The sequence below is a fragment of the Oncorhynchus keta genome, chromosome 23, assembly GCF_023373465.1.
Source record: "Oncorhynchus keta strain PuntledgeMale-10-30-2019 chromosome 23, Oket_V2, whole genome shotgun sequence".
NCBI classification, from domain to species: domain Eukaryota; kingdom Metazoa; phylum Chordata; class Actinopteri; order Salmoniformes; family Salmonidae; genus Oncorhynchus; species Oncorhynchus keta.
The window spans coordinates 28,592,576-28,611,825 of record NC_068443.1 but is presented as its reverse complement, the minus strand read 5'-3'; the positions used below and the strand labels follow the sequence as shown (position 1 = coordinate 28,611,825).

The window sequence follows — 19,250 nt, the reverse complement described above, 5'->3', positions numbered from 1 at the left end:
AGATGTTAATGCGAGTGTAGCGAAATGCTTGTGCTTCTAGTTCCGACAATGCAGTAATAACAAACGAGTAATCTAACCTAACAATTCCACAACTACTACCTTATACACACAAGTGTAAAGGGATAAAGAATATGTACATAAAGATATATGAATGAGTGATGGTACAGAATGGCATAGGCAAGATGCAGTAGATGGTATAGAGTACAGTATGTACATATGAGATGAGTAATGTAGGTTATATAAACATTAAGTAGCATAGTTTAAAGTGGCTAGTGATACATGTATTACATAAAGATGGCAAGATGCAGTAGATGATATAGAGTACAGTATATACATATACATATGAGATGAGTAATGTAGGGTATGTAAACATCATATTAAGTGGCATTGTTTAAAGTGGCTAGTGATACATTTTTACATTTTACATACACAATTCCCATCAATTTCCATTATTAAAGTGGCTGGAGTTGAGTCAGTATGGCATATCAGTTTGCAAACAATGTAAAACATATATCTTTCATTGTTTTCTTGAGTAAGGCAGCTCTAAAATGCAGGTGTTTAAGCCTAGCGCAGTGCTTTCATTAAGCCTAGCTCAGTGCTTTTTTTGCACCGTGATTGGCTCAGTGTTCTATCACTCATGGGGACAATACGTCACAGCCAAGTCTAAGGGTAGACCTAAAAAAATCCAGAGAATGCCAGACTTTGATGACAAAATTTGCCCACGAAGGACAGACGCGCCACCTTCCTGTTCAAGTGAGCACAGCACAACAAGGTGAGTCCAAAAATGTATTGTATGCTGCTGCATAAATTATGTAATATGCCAGGGTGATATGTATACTGTAGCTAAGAAAGTAATACTAAGTGTATGTTGTGTAGTAAGATGTTAGTAGCCCATATGGCTCACCCTAATAATTTGGTCTATTTACCCCTCTTAATTTTACCTACTGTTCTGACTTGGTGGTGCACATGTAGCCTACAGTATAACCTGTTTTAGAGAAATGCCATCATTGAATATTGTAAGAGCTTTCATTGTCTGCTTATACGCCCCCTTTATTTATCTTACGGTTCTTACGGTTGGTGTACAGGGAGAACACTGTAAGAACGGCCCATTTTCTGAATTTTCTGAATTCTGTCGCTGTACATTTCAAAAGTGTTAAACAAATAGTTATATTGACTACGTCCCTCCGAGCTCACTCATTAATGTCTTAATCGAAATTACGGATTGCCTCTTATCCGCTTGTTGTCCCCTTATGCTATAGTTTGTACATCTCAATTGTCATTAGAAACCACATTTGTTTAAGCAAGTCAGCAATACCAGCTGTGTTTTTTTTAAAGGCAGTAAATGAGGCTGAATGAACTGTTTCGCTGCCAGACAAGGCTTCACTGATAGCCAGGTGTAGCAGTGGTAAGATGTTGTGACTGCTGTTGAGACAACTTAATGTAGGCCCTAACAGTTTGTGGGTACCGTTTGTCACCGTTATATTGTAATTAATGTATAGTTTATTGTTCTGGTGTATAGTGGATTTGCTGGCATGCATCCCTCTTTTCTTTTTTTGTCACCAAGATTAACATGCTAAAATTGCCACTGGTCATTCATTTTGACGTTTCTGCCGAGGAGATCTTAGTCGCGCAATTTTACATCTAACTAAGATGTTTGGTGCAGTATGTCGCAATGTAAAAAATTGCAGGAAAACGAGTGGTCTCTCTTTGAATGACAACAAAGACTTTATTGAAGGATCCCTACTGTTGACCAATCAATGACGAAGGGGCGAAGACTTCAGCTCCGAACTTCGGCTTGCCTCCAGAAAAAGGCTGTGCCCGAACAGCCGAAAAACCCCTCACTGAAGTCCAAAACAAACCAAAACTTTACAAAATGTTGTCATAATACTACATGCATGAACTCTTCCGAACTGTTTTGGCTGGGAAGTATGCGGACGCTTTAAACGAAAGGTTCACCCGTTTTGAATGTAATATTGTTTTTGTGCATCTCTGAGTGATGTTCAGTATTGAAATCTGACATGTATGATAGATGTTTTAGATGTATGATAGACGCCGATGTCATAACTTGGGAGCATGTCTTCTCTCGAATGAGTCATTGATCATATTTTTGCTATATTCCTACCTAGAGAAATTTGTAATTTAACGGAGGGTCCAGCACATTTTTCCTTTTTGTCTGCCCCTTCAGTCCAGGGTGCATTGCATGGTGCCGTTGCCAGAGATATTATAGAAAGGAGAATGAATGAAGGAACGTATAACGCCCCACCCAGCAGACTGTCGAACAATCGCGTTCACGTTGTCATACTGCGTCACATGTTTGCTAAGCTAATTGTCATACAATCCATTGTCAAAGTCAGTGTATATGTCGAGAAACATGCTTTATTAATTTCCTCGAAAGTACATAATGTCATGATTCCAAAGCTATTTGTAATTTTGTATTTCTTGTTGAGGAAATTCATGCTAATGTTGACCTAGCATGGGCAACATTTCCCATCTCCTCAAAAGTATATCTGCCGTTGTGAACGTCCGACTCCACTCTGTGAACCACATCAATCTGCAGGTTAATTTTGAGATTTTAGTGAGATTGTAGACTCCTAAATTGAAAGTGCAGTATGTTTAGGCGGTTTACAGCTAAGTAGCTACTTTACATGCTGGTATTTTCTTTGGTATTATTGCGTGTAGCTACGTTTGCTACTGTCGCTAGCCAGCCAGCCCATAGAGAGATTATTGCATTGTGGATTTTGTAGACTTGAGCTGCAACAGATTTCCACAATGAAATATTGTTCTCACATATTAGTATTATTTAACACTATAAATGAAAGGAATTTGTTTTGGGTGGATTTTTCCTTTAAGAAGCAAGTTAATTTTTATCACTCATTTTACGTGGATGAATTAGGCATACTATGCAATCCGTAGTCCAAACGAAATACACTTGGATTTAAGATCACATACACAGTAGACCAGGGGGGATTTAAGTTTTTTTTTTTTTAAATACTGTAAAATCACCAGGAATTCAGCAAGAAATGTGTTTTTTAGGAAATCTGTTCCCAAGTATTTCCACAAATAAAAAAATAGACATGTGATAGTCTCTCAAAGTAATCAATGTATGAAATGATTGTTATTTTCAAATAAATGTTTTGGGCTTAGCTGTGGTCAACTTGCAGTGTACAAATTATTCAAATTATCCCCCCCCCAAAAAATAATCCTGTGGCTAGTTGCCTACCCCTGCTGTAGACATTTGTGGTCTTGCGGTAGGAGTATGGCACCACTGCCTAATTTTAGGTATGTGCCCCAAATGGCACCCTATTCCCTATACAGTTCACTACTTTTGACCAGGGCCCATAGTGATCTGGTCAGAAGTAGTGTTCTATGAAGGGAATAAGAGCGCCATTTGGGACACAGCCTAGCTGATGCTGACTGCATTGCAGAGAGGTTACAGTGGACCTACCTGTGTAACTCATGTAGTTGTTGTACGGTGTGTCCTGGTAGAGCGTTATCCCACAGGTGTCATTGACATGACCAGGGTCGTGGCAGGCCTTAGACTTGGGTGTAGGGGCCGTGTCTGCACATAGGTCTCCTGTCTCCATGGAGGGAGTGGTCTCCTGACAGGGGTCATCACAGGACTCCCGCTCACTGACCCCCTTGAAGACATGGAACAGTCCAAAAATATGGCCCATCTCATGGATCATTGTGTTATTGTGTCCGATGGTGCCAAAGTAGGATGGATTCATCACCATTCCACCTGTGGGTAGGATGATATAGTTATCGAACAGAACTCAACAGGTGGTGAGATTGCTGAAATAGTCTGCCTTTGTTGCTTCTAAAATAACCCTAGAGCCTGTAAATAACTTCCATCCCAGATCTACTCCATGATCACAGTGGGACATGTTTTTTGGGGGGCAAAGATGAATCAGACACAATCTCTATGTCAACTTCTTTCAATGTTTTTTTGGTGTGTTTATTGACTAATTAGTCAAGCTTGCCATGTCAGACAAACAGTCAAACACATTTTGTCTGACAAGCCCTCTGAGTAAAAGCATGTTAACATTTGGATTTAGAACCAACTAATGTCATAAAAACCCTAAACGATGTGCCATTTATAACCACTTAAAGACGAGGCAAACCTTCAGCAGTTTTAAACTCATCATGTAAGAAACAAGTATAGTGCCAACCTGGAAATAATTTGCTCAATTTCTTATCATGTAATTTATGGAGTATGGAGGCAGAGGTTATTGCCCATTATAAACTTTAAGAACTGGAATAGAATAAAAATGCTATTTGTTTTCTATTTAGAAGCACTATTCAATTTGTGAGGACCTCTGCTGGGCCCGTTGAGACAACTTCACTTTAATAGCACATTTAGCCTGTAAACAATGACAGATGTATGCAGGGCTCTGCTTCAACATTCAATTCGGTCGGTGGAGAATATATTCTGGTGCAATTGGGAGTAAATTGGGAGAGGACCTGCTTGTCAGACCTAGACTTCCTGACTGTAAAGGCCTGTTCTCATGGTTTGTCCTCAGACATAAATCATCAGGTCTGATATACAAGCTTAACCGTTAATTACAAAATAAGACTGGAAAAAGTAACTACACAATTGACACTATAAAGTTAATCTTCTCTCTTACAGTCGTGGCACCACTGCATCTTTCAACCCCTTACTGTCATCATATTCAAAGATGTGGCTTTGAGTGAAATATCCTCACTTCAGGGAGCTGTGGGGTTCAAAGAGGGGATGGAAACCTGCAAGACGGTGGTCCATAAGGGACATACTGTATCAGAGAAAGCCCAGCCCAAAACACTGACTGGCTTGTTGATGCAGTTCAACCCTGAGGAAGAAGAAAAGGACATCTGTGCTGGAATGCACCGAACGCCATGCCCAGGGCCCATAATGAATGTGCCAGGAGGTAAGACGCAACCCAGAGGGAGCAAAACAACAAACCTGATTGAACGGAGAATAATACTTTAAAGGGGTTTCACTCCCCGGCCAAGTACTCTTACTGAGTGATTTACAGCTCTCCAGTAGATGGAAGAGAATACACAGAAGAGGATATGAGATATTTAAGGATAATTTACAAGAAGCAACTTGACTGTAAAGCAGTGTTTCTTATTGGGGTAGAACAATTCCATTTGCAATACACAGACAAAATAATACCAGTCCAAACCAATTAGAGAAATACTTTTCCACTTCAGGTAAAGTTGGGATTTATTAAATAACTAGATGTGAAGAGAAAACTCTTAGCTTTAACGAGCGATTGAAAACAGTAACAAGGAAAACAGTCAAATGGGCTGAAAGAGATGAATGGCAACAGGGCATTACCATGGCTTTTCTTGTTTTTGTTTGGTTGTTGTTGGGGTTGTCTTTACAGTGGAAAGTCCTCATGATTTGGAGGCAATCTGCCAGGAAATCTATGCATGCTGCAAGTGTTTTCTACCCAGGATTACGGCTAATTCATCTTGTTACAGCTAATACTGAGATCAAAGAGTGGAGGGCAAGAGATGAGGAGAGTGATGGGGAGAGTGAAGGATGGAGAGAGTGAGGGAGAGGGGGAGAGAGAGAATCTGAAGACAATACCTACCTTCTCTTCTTCTGCATTTTACTTTGTGTAACTTTTGTGTGTACTTTCTAACCTAATAGAAGTCAATGTAATCCTGTTTGGCATGTTATAGCATGCATATCATTTTATAGCTCAATGTCTTTTGTGTTTGATTCAGGTGAAGACAGAAGGAAGGGGTGTAGCAGTAGCTTACCCTGATGGTTGAGGGCCTCCTTTGCCCATGGCCAGGTTGCAGCCCCTGCTAACTCTTCACGGGCTGAGTTGTTGGCAAAGAAAACATTTAGGGTGTCTGTGCTGCTCAGGTGTAACAACTCTTTCAGTTCCTTCACACTCATATAGGCTCTGCAGAAAAGAGAAGAAGTATATGTCATTAGTATTTCATTCCCTACTTTTAGTCTAGGGCAATTGGACAGTTTGTTCACACAATCCTATAGTAAATAGCAACGGTATACAGTTTCAAATACCCTGTGAAAATATCAGACAACACAGGTGTAGAATCAATGAACTCCCAGATACACACACACAGTCAAGTCCATAATTATTGGCATCAATGATAAAGGTTAGCAAAAAATACTGTATGAAATAAATAAAACAAATATTAAGCTATATAATATGCTACATTTTTGGGGGAAATGGTTATGTTATACTAACACAATTGTTCAGAGAAAGATATTTTGTTCAACAAGTAATTTTTAAAAATCTAAAAAGATACGGGTAAAGATTATTGGCACCCATATTAACCCCAGGTTTTCAATGTGGTTCGAGTCTGGAGACTGAGACATTGCAAAATGCTGATTTTGTGGCCAATTAACAATTTCATTGTAGATTTTGATGTGCTTCAGGTTATCTTATTGCTGAAAGACTCATTTGCGGCCAAGTTTCAGCCTCCTGGCAGAAGCAACACTGTTTTTGGCTAAAATGTTTATGATGCCGTTGACCTTAACAAGGGCCCCAGGACCACTGGAAGCAAAATAGTCCCTTATTATCAAAGATCCTATGGCCTGGTCCTATGGCCCTTGTTAAAGTCAACGGAATCATGAACTTGACCAGGAAAATAACAGGACCTTTTAGCCAAAAACCTGGTTGTCTCTGACAGGAGGCTGAAACTTGGCAGTCCTTAACCGCAGAGAAAGGATATCAAGGATCTGGAAAGATTCTGCATGAAGGAATAGTCTAAGATCCCTCCCAATGTGTTCTCAAATATCCTAATTGTTTTTAGAAAAAGACTCAGTGTCGTTATCCTCGCATGTGGAGTGTGCTGAAGTATAGGGCTGCCAATGTTATTTAGATTTGTTTGATCCATTTTTTAACTAAATATATTAAATGTCTTTGAGCATACAAAATAGCTCAGTATTTGTATTTATTTTATCGTGTTTTTTTGCTCATCTTTATCAAGGGTGCCAATAGTTATGGACATGACTGTAGATCGGATCCCATGACATCGTAATGAAAAAGTCCTACAGTATGTTGCGGTACTAAACGGAGAAAGTAGACAGTACAATCATTTGTTTGGTAACATTCAAGTCATGTAGTCTAGTCAGAGGAGCTCCTGATGAGAAAGTAGCTCATCTGGGAGTTCATTTCCACTTCTCTCCTTCTACATCCAATTCTACTACTTCCAAAACAACATTGTTTGAATTGGTTTGGGTATCTACATGAAACCACTACCTTCCACTTCCCCCCCCCACTCCCAACTGTGATAAATTGCCATAGAACTGCTTTGATGTGTGAAGTTAACTTTTTTTAAACGCTAGATTATGTCACATGTCATTTTTCTCTTTTGCTTTTATAGCTGGAAAGCCTTTCCACCTATCACTGGCCCATTCGTTTGAAAAGGTATGAGTGTTAATACTCTTTTGAAACCTGCCAAAGGGTCTAGCCCATTAGTTGAACCACCTACTGTTTCTTGGATGTGTTCCACCCAAGAACTGACCAAGTGTAGTTTGCCTTACATCCAGTTTTCATTAAACAAGCAAACACTGTGTCAATCTGCTTGAGTGCTCCAATTCAGCATTAGGTCAAATGAGTTTCATAATACGTATAAAATATTAAATATAAACAATGGATTGATTGTTTTTAATAATAAAGCATTGGTTGTTCATTTTGAATTCTACATTATGAAGCAATATTTTGGTTGGTAGAATCCATTCAATATAGCGATGGGCACAATTCAGTCAGTTGAGAACTCTAATATTCATAGCCAAACTTCTTGCAACACTGGCCCTTCAAAAAATGGAAAGGGGTTATTACATTACGTAATACAGTAGGCCTACTTTCTAAAAAAATATTTTCTGCACACATTTTATAGAATTATGTTTAAAATCTGAACTGGGACGATAGAACTGTACTCAAAGGCCATGTAACTTTTTCCAAATGTCCTTTCATTGTTGGAGAAAAAGGGATTTTTGAGAACCACCTAGTTTGCCTTGCAAACGGATTCAAACCACCAGTTCTGGATCCCCTCAGCGGCAGGGGAATATCCTAGCATTAATGGCTAAAATGTCCTCCTCATTTTTCCTTTCTCTGTCATGTGTGGCCAAAATCTTCATGTACCTGGCCATTCCTCATGGCTGTCTCTCTGTCTGCTTGAACAACAAATTTGTGTAGTGACAGCAATTGGCTAGGGATTGAGTTCTATTGCCCAGCTGCAGATACCTGGACAATAACTCAGACAGAAAAATACCAAAATCCCAGACCCAAACATAAAATTGTACTCTCTACAAATGCCATCAAAATGTCATCCCTGCACTAATTCTCCTAAAACTCTGGATTGCAGTCCAGGGATTGCACTCTTCCAACCAGCTCAGGTCAGAACCTTTTAAAGACCTAGGCTACACTGCAGATATTCCAGAAAGCCGTGTCTTATTAAGCATTTGCATCTATGGTGGATTCGCAATTCATACAGTTTAAGTGAATGGTCAGAGGTTGGAAAAACTTTGGCAAGTAACTGAGAGAGATTACATCATTGCAAGCTATAAATCAGAAGTCAGTTCTACGCTCATGCCTTCCTGACACTTACTTTTATATCTGTCGCGGGCCTGGCTTTTTAGCTGATGTTGTTGCTCTGTGAAGTACAAATACCAGCCCTCCCTCTCTGTGCAAAACAACACATTGACTGATTGTACTCCAAATGTATTGTTAGTGCCCAATCTGAGGGAATTAATTATGAAGAGTTTAGGAACTCTGTCTGAACACTCCCTACCTAAAAGACACACTACCAAAAAGGAAACTACTAATACAGTATGCCGACTTGTGAAGAGAAAGTCACTGGTTCTGTTGGACAGGTACCCCAAACTCATTGCAATATTGCTTCAAATTAAAATGTTTAATTATCTTATCAATAGCATTTACATGACCATAATCACCAGCTATAATTTTGGGAACGTATCACCAGTACATTTTGATCCTGAAAATAACTTCTATGTTTATATTATAAAAAACCATGACGATAGACTATATAATCTACAGGAAATTGTATTATTCAAGAAATTGTAACACATTTTAAGCAGTCTATAATCCTATGCAATGCATCGTAAACTCAAACATGCACAGTGTACTGTATATTAGATGGTCGATTGATTTGTATCAGACAACAATCGCAGGTTAAGAATTTCTACCTACATGCTGTGCACAACTAACGAAGAACGACATTATGGCAAGACATCATGCATTTTGTTTGAAACCCAGATAAGCCTGTCTGTCAAAAAGAATAGAGCACAGCGGAAGAGACTTCTGGTTTCGTTGTTTAGCATTAATAAGTGTATACTTTGGCTTCTCTCTCAATTCACAGTTTCACTGTTTCACTGTTCGAGTATCAATGTGTGTGCTTCACATGTTGTCTAATACACATACCCTAACAAAACAAAGTACCCCAAAGACAGACACTTAAGGCCTCTTTAGTAAATCAAGCTAATTAGGCGTTAAGCTCCCAAAGCCTACGTAGAGCCTCAATATCATTACTGTCATTATCATTAAACTCACAACATCCACAAAGTCCAATAAATCCAGGGGCAGGCAGCACCACTTTTCTGGTTGCAGTAGCTAAGGGAGGCTAAGGATGACAGACCCAGCACTTTTTTATTTGTCAGAACTAGTAAAGAACACCAATATAAACCAATTAATTTAATTGGAAATTAGATAGAAGATGGCTTTGGACCACAATATGCATAAAGGTATTGTTTGTGACTAATTCATACATTCAGACAATTGGGACAATTTCCCAAAGCAGCAACTGTATATACATTTTCAACCATTCAACTGATCTTCAACACCTTTATTAGAGGAATCTATGTTTCTGTTGGTACAAACACCTGCAGTACTGCTGTGGCTCTCTTGGAGCAGGATTAAGGATCCCTGACAAAAACGAATTGAAAAGAAAATGTCTCACCTATCTGGGGACTCTGGATCGAAGCATGTCTTCAGGACATCCGTGACCTCAGGATCACAACAGTCCCCATCATCGTAGTCGTAGTGGATGCTGTTGCACTCTGTGTTGCAGACCCCGTCCCTCCTCTTCCAGTTGTAGCAGGGCCCCAGACGCAGACAGTCCCCACCATCGTGGCCCGTCAGTGGGTGGTCACACTCCGCATCACAGTGTCTGTTACCAATCTTACTGATCCGGCAGTTGCTGAGGATGAAGCGCTGGCGTACAGATGTGTTCTGGACAGTATGCGTGCTCAGCTCCAAGCTGATGTTGTAGGACTGGAAGGCTTCGACAAGTGCCTGGTGCTGCATCTGGATCTGGGCCTGAGAGACAGTGGGACGACTTCCGTCATCGTTACAGATGTTGACAATGCGGTAGCGGATCCTTTTCTCTGTACGCAGCTGCCAGTGGTTATTGTAGCCTAGGATGATGTCTGTGTTGTCACAGGTTGTTAATCCACAGGGAGGGGGCAGAAAGGGGGACACATGCTCCTGCTCAGGGATAGGGATGATGACTATGGATGGGTGGTAGCCCTCCTTATGAGGACTCCACTGTTGCTCTATCTCGGAGAAGTCCGCCCAGAGAGCGAGGTTTGGTTCCCTCTTATCAATCTGAGAAGGCCCTTTAAGGAGGTCCTCGTGAGTGCGGGGGAGCACCCATAACACAATGCCTCCGATGTGCCCTCGGAAGTTGTGCCCAAGGTCTGACTGGTCCCCACCTAGAAGAAGTGTTCGACAGGTCTCCATGAACGGGCTGTAGAGGTTACCAGACTGCAAACTGCTCTCCCCAACCTTGGCACCATCTATGTAGAGCGTCATCCTGTGGCCATTGTAGCTGGCCATTAGGTGAGTCCAGGAGTTAGGGTGGTAGCGCTGATGCCCATAGATAGTCGTAGCTTTGGGAGCTCGGTCTGTACGGAGTGTAAAAAAGAATCTGGCATCTTTTCTTCCACCGGGCTTTACTGTGCGAATACCTACGGACCATCCTTTCTCACTTAAGGAGTGGGAGCAGTTGTCAAAAACCCCTGCACAAAAGGAATACAAATATTATTTTGCAAAAAGACAAACATTGAGCATCCTCTTTCAATGTAATTAAAGCCAGACTACCCAGAGAGTTGTGGGGTTGAAGGTATTTCCCTAAACGAAGGCACTGATTCCCAGCTGTTTCTCAGAAAGAGAAAATCACATCTGGCTTCCAGATGTTCTATGCTGGGACAGCTAAAGGTCAGGGAACCCCTTCACCCTCATTCCATACACACTGTACACACACAATGTTTTTGGACATTGAAAACAAATCTAGGTAATTGTAACAAAATATCCCTTAGGAGGATGGGCCAATTTCATGGTTAAAATTTAATTCACTCAAAGTAGTGGTTAGAACACAGCATCTCTGCCAAGTAAAAGTCTTGATACTATAATCTGGCAACAATAGAGGGACGGATTTATAATAGTACAGAATAAAACTTGTCTGTCGTGCTTATCTGGTAAATATGATACATTTTTATAGAAATTGTAATAGAAAAACAAATGTGATTATATAAATGCAGAATACACTAATTGTCAAATAGGGTTCACTAAAGATTTAGGCCAAAGCTTAAAGATGTCACGCCCTGGTCGAAGTATAGTATGTTTGTCTTCATTTATTTGGTCAGGCCAGGGTGTGACATGGGTTTTTGTGGTGCGTTTTTGTCTTGGGGTTTTGTGGGGTGTCTAGCATCGTCTATGGCTGCCTGAGGCGATTCTCAATCAGAGTCAGGTGATTATCGTTGTCTCTGATTGGGAACCATATTTAGGCAGCCATATTCTTTGAGTATTTTGTGGGTGATTGTTCCTGTCTCTGTGTTAGTTGTCACCAGATAGGCTGTATTAGGTTTTCACGTTCCGTTTGTTGTTTTTGTATTGTTCGTGTTTTTTCGTTTATTAAAGATGTATCGTAATAACCACGCTGCATTTTGGTCCGACTCTCTTTCGACGGAAGAAAACCGTAACAGAATCACCCACCACACCAGGACCAAGCGGCGTGGTGACAGGCAGCGGCAGCAGGAGCTACGAAGTTTGGAGTATACGACTTGGGAGGAAATAGACAGGTGGGCGGTCGACCCAGAGAGAGTGCCGGAGCCCGCCTGGGATTCGCTGGAGCAGTGCGAAGCAGGTTATCGGAGAATGGAGTTGGCGAAGCAAGCGTGGCGGCGCGGACGGAAGACCGAGAGTCAGCCCCAAAACTTTCTTGGGGGGGTGGCTCAGGGAGAGTGTGGCAGAGTCAGGGTTCAGACCTGAGCCAACTCCCCCTGTTTATCGTGAGGAGCAGCGATCACAGGACTTCTGGACGTGGGAGGAGATATTGGACGGAAAAGGACCCTGGGCACAGCCTGGAGAGTATCGTCGCCCCAAAGAAGAACTGGAGGCAGCGAAAGCGGAGAGGCGCTGGTATGAAGAGGCAGCACGGCGACGCGGATGGAAGCCCGAGAGTCAGCCCCAAAAATGTATTGGGGGGTGGCTCACAGGGAGTATGGCTACGCCAGGTAGGAGACCTGCGCAAACTTCCTGTGCTTACCGGGGGACTAAAGAGACCGGGCAGGCACCATGTTATGCTATGAAGGCCCCGTGGCCCAGCGTGTCTCCAGCGTGGGTGCATAGCCCGGTGCGTTACATACCAGCTCTTCGTATTGGCCGGGCTAGAGTGGGCATCGAGCCAGGTAAGGTTGGGCAGGCTCGGTGCTCAAGAGCTCCAGTGCGCCTGCACGGTCCGGTCTATACAGTGCCACCTCCACACACCAGTCCTCCGGTGGCAGCTCCCCGCACCAGGCTTCCTGTGCATGTCCTCGGTCCAGTACCACCAGTGCCAGCACCACGCACCAGGCCTTCAGTGCGCCTCGCCTGTCTAGCGCTATCAGAGCCTTCCTCCTCTCCAGAGCTGCCAGAGTCTCCCGCCTGTTCAGCGCAGCCAGAGCCTTCCTCCTCTACAGCACTGCTGGAGTCTCCCGCCTGTTTAGCGCAGCCAGAGCCTTCCTCCTCTACAGCGCTGCCCGAGTCTCCCGCCTGTTCAGCGCTGCCAGAGCCTTCCTCCTCTACAGCGCTGCTGGAGTCTCCTGCCTGTTCAGCACAGCCAGAGCTGCCAGCCTGCATGGAGCAGCCTGAGCTGTCAGTCTGCATGGAGCAGCCTGAGCTGTCAGTCTGCATGGAGCAGCCAGAGCTGTCAGTCTGCATGGAGCAGCCAGAGCTGTCAGTCTGCATGGAGCAGCCAGAGCTGCCAGTTTGCATGGAGCAGCCAGAGCTGCCAGTCTGCATAGAGCTGCCAGTCTGCATAGAGCAGCCAGAGCTGCCAGTCTGCATGGAGCTGCCAGTCTGCATGGAGCAGCCAGAGCTGCCAGTCTGCATGGAGCAGCCAGAGCTGCCAGTCTGCATGGAGCAGCCAGAGCAGCTAGATCCGCCAGTCAGCCAGACTCTTCCAGATCTCCCAGTCAGCCAGACTCTTCCAGATCTGCCAGTCAGCCAGACTCTTCCAGATCTGCCAGTCAGCCAGACTCTTCCAGATCTGCCAGTCAGCCAGACTCTTCCAGATCTGCCAGTCAGCCAGACTCATCCAGATCTGCCAGTCAACCAGACTCTTCCAGATCTGCCAGTCAACCAGACTCTTCCAGATCTGCCAGTCAACCAGACTCTTCCAGATCTGCCAGTCAACCAGACTCTTCCAGATCCGCCAGCCAGCCAGGATTTGCCGGATCCAAATACCTGCCTGAGCTTCCCCTCAGTGCCGAGCTACAGTGCCGAGCTACCCCTCAGTGCCGAGCTTCCCCTCAGTCCCGAGCTGCCCCTCAGTCACGAGCTGCCCCTCAGTCACGAGCTGCCCCTCAGTCCAGTGGGGTTCTGGGTGAGGACTACTAGGCCATGGTCGGCGGCGAGGGTGGACTATCCTAGGACACGAGGGGGAGGAACTAAGACATTAATGGAGTGGGGTCCACATCCCGAGCCAGAGCCGCCACTATGGACAGATGCCCACCCGGACCCTCCCTATTGTTTTGATGTGCGTCCGGGAGTCCGCACCTTAGGGGGGGGGGGGTTCTGTCACGCCCTGGTCGAAGTATAGTATGTTTGTCTTCATTTATTTGGTCAGGCCAGGTTGTGACATGGGTTTTTGTGGTGCGTTTTTGTCTTGGTGTTTTGTGGGGTGTCTAGCATAGTCTATGGCTGCCTGAAGCGGTTCTCAATCAGAGTCAGGTGATTATCGTTGTCTCTGATTGGGAACCATATTTAGGCAGCCATATTCTTTGAGTATTTCGTGGGTGATTGTTCCTGTCTCTGTGTTAGTTGTCACCAGATAGGCTGTATTAGGTTTTCACATTCCGTTTGTTGTTTTTGTATTGTTCTTGTTTTTTCGTTTATTAAAGATGTATCGTAATAACCACGCTGCATTTTGGTCAACCTCTCTTTCGACGGAAGAAAACTGTAACAGTAGACCATGATTAATATAAGTGACATGTGAAGAGGAAAACAAATACAAAAGAAAAATGAAAAGAGGGACAACAGAAAGGTGGTGGAAGCATGAGCTCTTCTGAAAAGATGAGTAGCCACAGTACTTAGCTATCTCCAGCCCGACTAAACACAACTATATTCACACCTGTTGTGGCTAAGTGTGGATATTTTCAGAATTGCAATGGCATAGATGGGTTGGTAAGGGCTGTTCTATTCTTTATGATTCTTAGGCCGGGATTCAATCCAATCGGCTTTGTCGGCTATGCAACTTTTAAAGGCAATGTTCCCGCATTCGCAGAGACCGCATTCACGGCAAATGCCTCATATGCTGCTGGCTCAATTGGAAATTAGCCTTAATTGAGCAATTGATGTCATTGGTCAGAGAATCTAACCACCTGCTTCCTACAGTCCTTAATAAAAGAAAAGGATGAAAACCTATAGGCATTGTACCTCTTGTGGACTTTGTGGTTGCCTAACCCTCTTCACCGGCATGTTAGTTTTACATGTGTAAGGTCCTGGTTCAATCATTGCTCCTGGCTATTTTCTACATCATTCAATAAATGGCATCCCATTTCTGACATCAAACTTCTGTTATTTCAATCAAAATAGAATTGTGATTTCTTTATTGATTTTCTATATTCGTTTACAGTGAACTAATGAATTCATATTGCCTATATCATATTTCCTTCAAACCTTAGCCTTATCCTGTTGTTATGCTGCATTCATAACCAAGTGGGACGGTGGTATTAACCACATATGACTGGGAAAAATCCACTTGAATGCCCCTCCAACTCGTAATTTCAAAGTGGAAACCCTGGGAAAACCTGTGCTCTGACTCCCAAATGCATTTTCAGCTGTTAAAAAAACATAATTTATAAAAAGCAATCTATTAATATGGCTTTTGAACAATATAATTGGTTTACAAGCATGATAGCTGTACTTTTAGTTTAAGGTTGACACAGCTTGTGGACCATTAGCACATGAATGCATCCAAATGGTATTTATGACTTCACAACTGGTAATTACCACCTTCCCACTTGCTTATGAATGCAGCAATAGACTAGAGCCGGTATATTGCCTGCAGGATACGAGGAGACTAGGGCTACACTATCAATAACAATTTGATCTATACAGTGGTGGGAAAAGTACCCAATTGTCATACTTGAGAACAGTGGCGGTCTGTGTATTTTTGTAAACAACAGTTGGTGCACGATATCTAAGGAAGTCTCGAGCTATTTCTCACCTGAGGTAGAATATCTTATGATAAGCTGTAGACAACACTACCTGCCGAGAGAGTTTTCATCTGTATTCTTTGTAGCTGTTTACATACCACCACAGTCAGAGGCTGGCACTAAGACAGCACTGAATGAGCTGTATTCTGCCATAAGCAAACAAGAAAACGCTCACCCAGAGGCGGCGCTCCTAGTAGCAGGGGACTTTAATGCAGGGAAACTTAAATCCATTTTAACAAATTTCTATCAGCAGGCTGGCTGAATGTGCATCCAGAGGAAAAAGAACTCTGGACCACCTATACTCCACACACAGAGACGCATACAAAGCTCTCCCTTGCCCTCCATTTGGCAAATCTGACCATAATTCTATCCTCCTGATTCCTGCTTACAAACAAAAATCAAAGCAGGAAGCACCAGTGACTAGATCAATAACAAAGTGGTCAGAGGAAGCAGATGCTAAGCAACAAGACTGTTTTGCTAGCACAGACTGGAATATGTTCTGGGATTCCTCCGATGGCATTGAGGAGTACACCACATCAGTTATTGGCTTCATCAATAAGTGCATCGATGACGTCATCCCCACAGTGACCGTACAGTACATACCCCAACCAGAAGCCATGGATTACAGGCAACATCTGCACTGAGCTAAAGGCTAGAGCTGTCGCTTTCAAGGAGCGGGAGCTTATAATAAATCCCGCTATGCCCTCAAAATAGGCAAAGCATCATTACAGGAATAAGAATCGTACTACACCGGCTCTGACGCTTGTCAGATGTGGCAGGGCTTGCAAACGATTACAGACTACAAAGGGAAGCACAGCCGAGAGCTGCCCAGTGACAAGAGTCGACCAGACGAGCTAAACTTATTCTATGCTCGCTTCGAGGGAAATAACACTGAATCATGCATGAGAGCACCAGCTGTTCCAGAAGACTGTGTGATAACGCTCTCCGTAGTAAGACCTTTAAACAGGTCAACATTCACAAGGCCGCAGGGCCAGATGGATTACCAGGGCGTGTACTGCGAGCATGCATTGACCAACTGGCAAGTGTCTTCACTGACATTGTCAACCTCTCCCTGTCCGAGTCTGTAATACCAACATGTTTTAAGCAGACCACCATAGTCCATGTGCCCAAAAACACTAAGGTAACCTGCCTAAATGACTGCCGACCCGTAGCACTCACGTCTGTAGCCATGAAGTGCTTTTAAAGGCTGGTCATGGCTCACACCAACACCATCATCCCAGAAACCCAAGACCCACTCCAATTTGCATACCTCCCCAACTGATCCACGGATGATGCAATCTCTATTGCACTCCACACTGCCCTTTCCCACCTGGACAAAAGCAACACCTATGTGAGAATGCTATTCATTGACTACAGCTCAGCGTTCAACACCATAATGCCCTCAAAGCTCATCAATAAGCTAAGGACCCTGGGACTAAACACCTCCCTCTGCAACTGGATCCTGGATTTCCTGACGGGCAGCCCCCAGGTGGTAAGGGTAGGTAACAACTGTAATGTAGCAGTTTGAGAGCTTCAAGTTTCCTGGTGTCCACATCACCAACAAACTAATATGGTCCAAGCACACCAAGACAGTCTTGAAGAGGGCACGACTGTAACGGCTGTCGTAGGTGGAAGAAGGTGAGGACCAAGGCGCAGCGTGGTACGTGTTCATACTTTTACTAATGGAACTGAACACTGATTAACAAAACACAGAGAACAACCGAAACAGTTCTGTCTGGTGCCGACACAAAAACAGAAAGCAAACACCCACAACCAAAATGGGGAAAACAGGCTACCTAAGTATGATTCTCAATCAGAGACAACGAACGACACCTGCCTATGATTGAGAACCTTATTAACAGGCCAAACACATATAAATATAACCACATAGAAAAAAGAACATAGACTACCCACCTCAACTCACGCCCTGACCAAACTAACACAAAGACATAATAAAGGAACTAAGGTCAGAACGTGACAACGACAAAACCTATTCCCCTTCAGGAGACTAAAAGGATTTGGCATGGGTCCTCAGATCCTCAAAAGGTTCTACAGCTACACCATCGAGAGCATCCTGACTGTTTGCATCACAGCCTGGTATGGCAACTGTTCGGCCTCCGACTGCAAGGCAATACAGAGGGTAGTGTGTACGGCCCAGTACATCACCAGTACATGGGGCCAAGGTTCCTGCCATCCAGGACCTCTATACCAGGCGGTGTCAGAGGAAAGCCCTAAAAATTGTCAGAAACTCCAGCCACCCTAGTCATAGACTGTTCTCTCTGCTACCGCATGGCAAACGGTACCGGAGCCAAGTCTCCAAGAGGCTTCTAAACAGCTTCTACCCCCAAGCCAAGACTCCTGAACATCTAGTCAAATGGCTACCCAGACTATTTGCAGTGCCCCCCCACTCTTTACACCACTGCTACTCTCTGTTGTCATACTACCTCAACTAACCTGGGCCCCCGCACATTGACTCTGCATCGGTACCCCACTGTATATAGTTTCACTATTGTTATTTTACTTCTGCTCTTTAATTACCTGTTACTTTTGTCTATTATTTTTATCCATCTTTTGTTGAAACTGTTGTATTCGGCGCATGTGACTAATAAAATTTGATTTGAGTAAAAGTAAAAGTAAAAATACCTTAATAGAAAATGAATCAAGTAAATGTCACTCAGTACAATACTGCTTGAGTAAAAGTATAAAAGTATTTGGTTTTAAATATACTTAAGTATCAAAAGTAAAAGTATGAATGATGTCAAATTCCTTTTATTAAGCAAACCAAATGGCACAATTTTCTTGTTGTTTTAATTTACCACTAGCTAGGGGCACACTCCAGCACTCAGACATGATTTACAAACTAAGCATTTGTATTAAGTGAGACAACCTGATCAGAGGCAGTAGGGATGATCAGGGATGTTCTCTTGATAAGTGAATGAATTGGAAATGTAATGAGTACTTTTGGGTGTCAGGGGAAATGTATGGAGTAAAAAGTACATTATTTGCTTTAGGAATGTGGTGGAGGAAAAGTTAAAGTTGTCAAACATATAAATGTTAATTATATATACACAAAAAAACTACTTAAGTAGTACTTTAAATCATTTTTACTGAAGTACTATACACCACCACATAACCTTGCACTTCAGTTTACTCCTACTATTTGAAGTTTGTCACTTTTCGTGAACACCAAGACTAAACATCTTTGATTTATCCCACCTACAGTCAGCAGAGGAAATGACAAAACTTCAATCCTTGTCAAAAATACCTAGGAATTTAGTTTTTATATAGATCAAATGATTGGGACAACTTTACATTTATTCATTGAAGTTATCATCACGTGGCTATGAATCTATTTGCTCGGTAGCCGAGAGCATTGAGAGCATTAAACCTCTCAAGAATTGAGGTCAAAACAACAAGCTTGCAGGTGGTGGCCATTTGTGTCTGTAACATTCCCCCCCATAACCCATTTGCATCTCATAATGGCTGATTTCCCAATTTCTCTCATTTTCCCAACCATGCCATTTGTGGTCTATATACTGAATTTGATATTTGTAACACTTTTAACACT

At 43.0% G+C, this 19,250-nt stretch overlaps 1 protein-coding gene across 1 annotated transcript in view; it reads right to left on the bottom strand.

Annotated features, from left to right (window-relative positions):
* The window catches only part of LOC118402116 (pappalysin-2-like), an 89,154-nt gene that overhangs the window by 67,349 nt on the left and 2,555 nt on the right, over window positions 1-19,250 (bottom strand). Inside the window, exons 2-4 of the mRNA XM_035800031.2 lie at window positions 9,943-11,002; window positions 5,749-5,897; window positions 3,446-3,739 (exon numbers count right to left, since the gene is read on the bottom strand). Of these exons, the coding sequence (XP_035655924.2) occupies window positions 3,446-3,739; window positions 5,749-5,897; window positions 9,943-11,002 (1,503 nt within the window). The remainder of the gene's footprint in view (window positions 1-3,445; window positions 3,740-5,748; window positions 5,898-9,942; window positions 11,003-19,250) is intronic.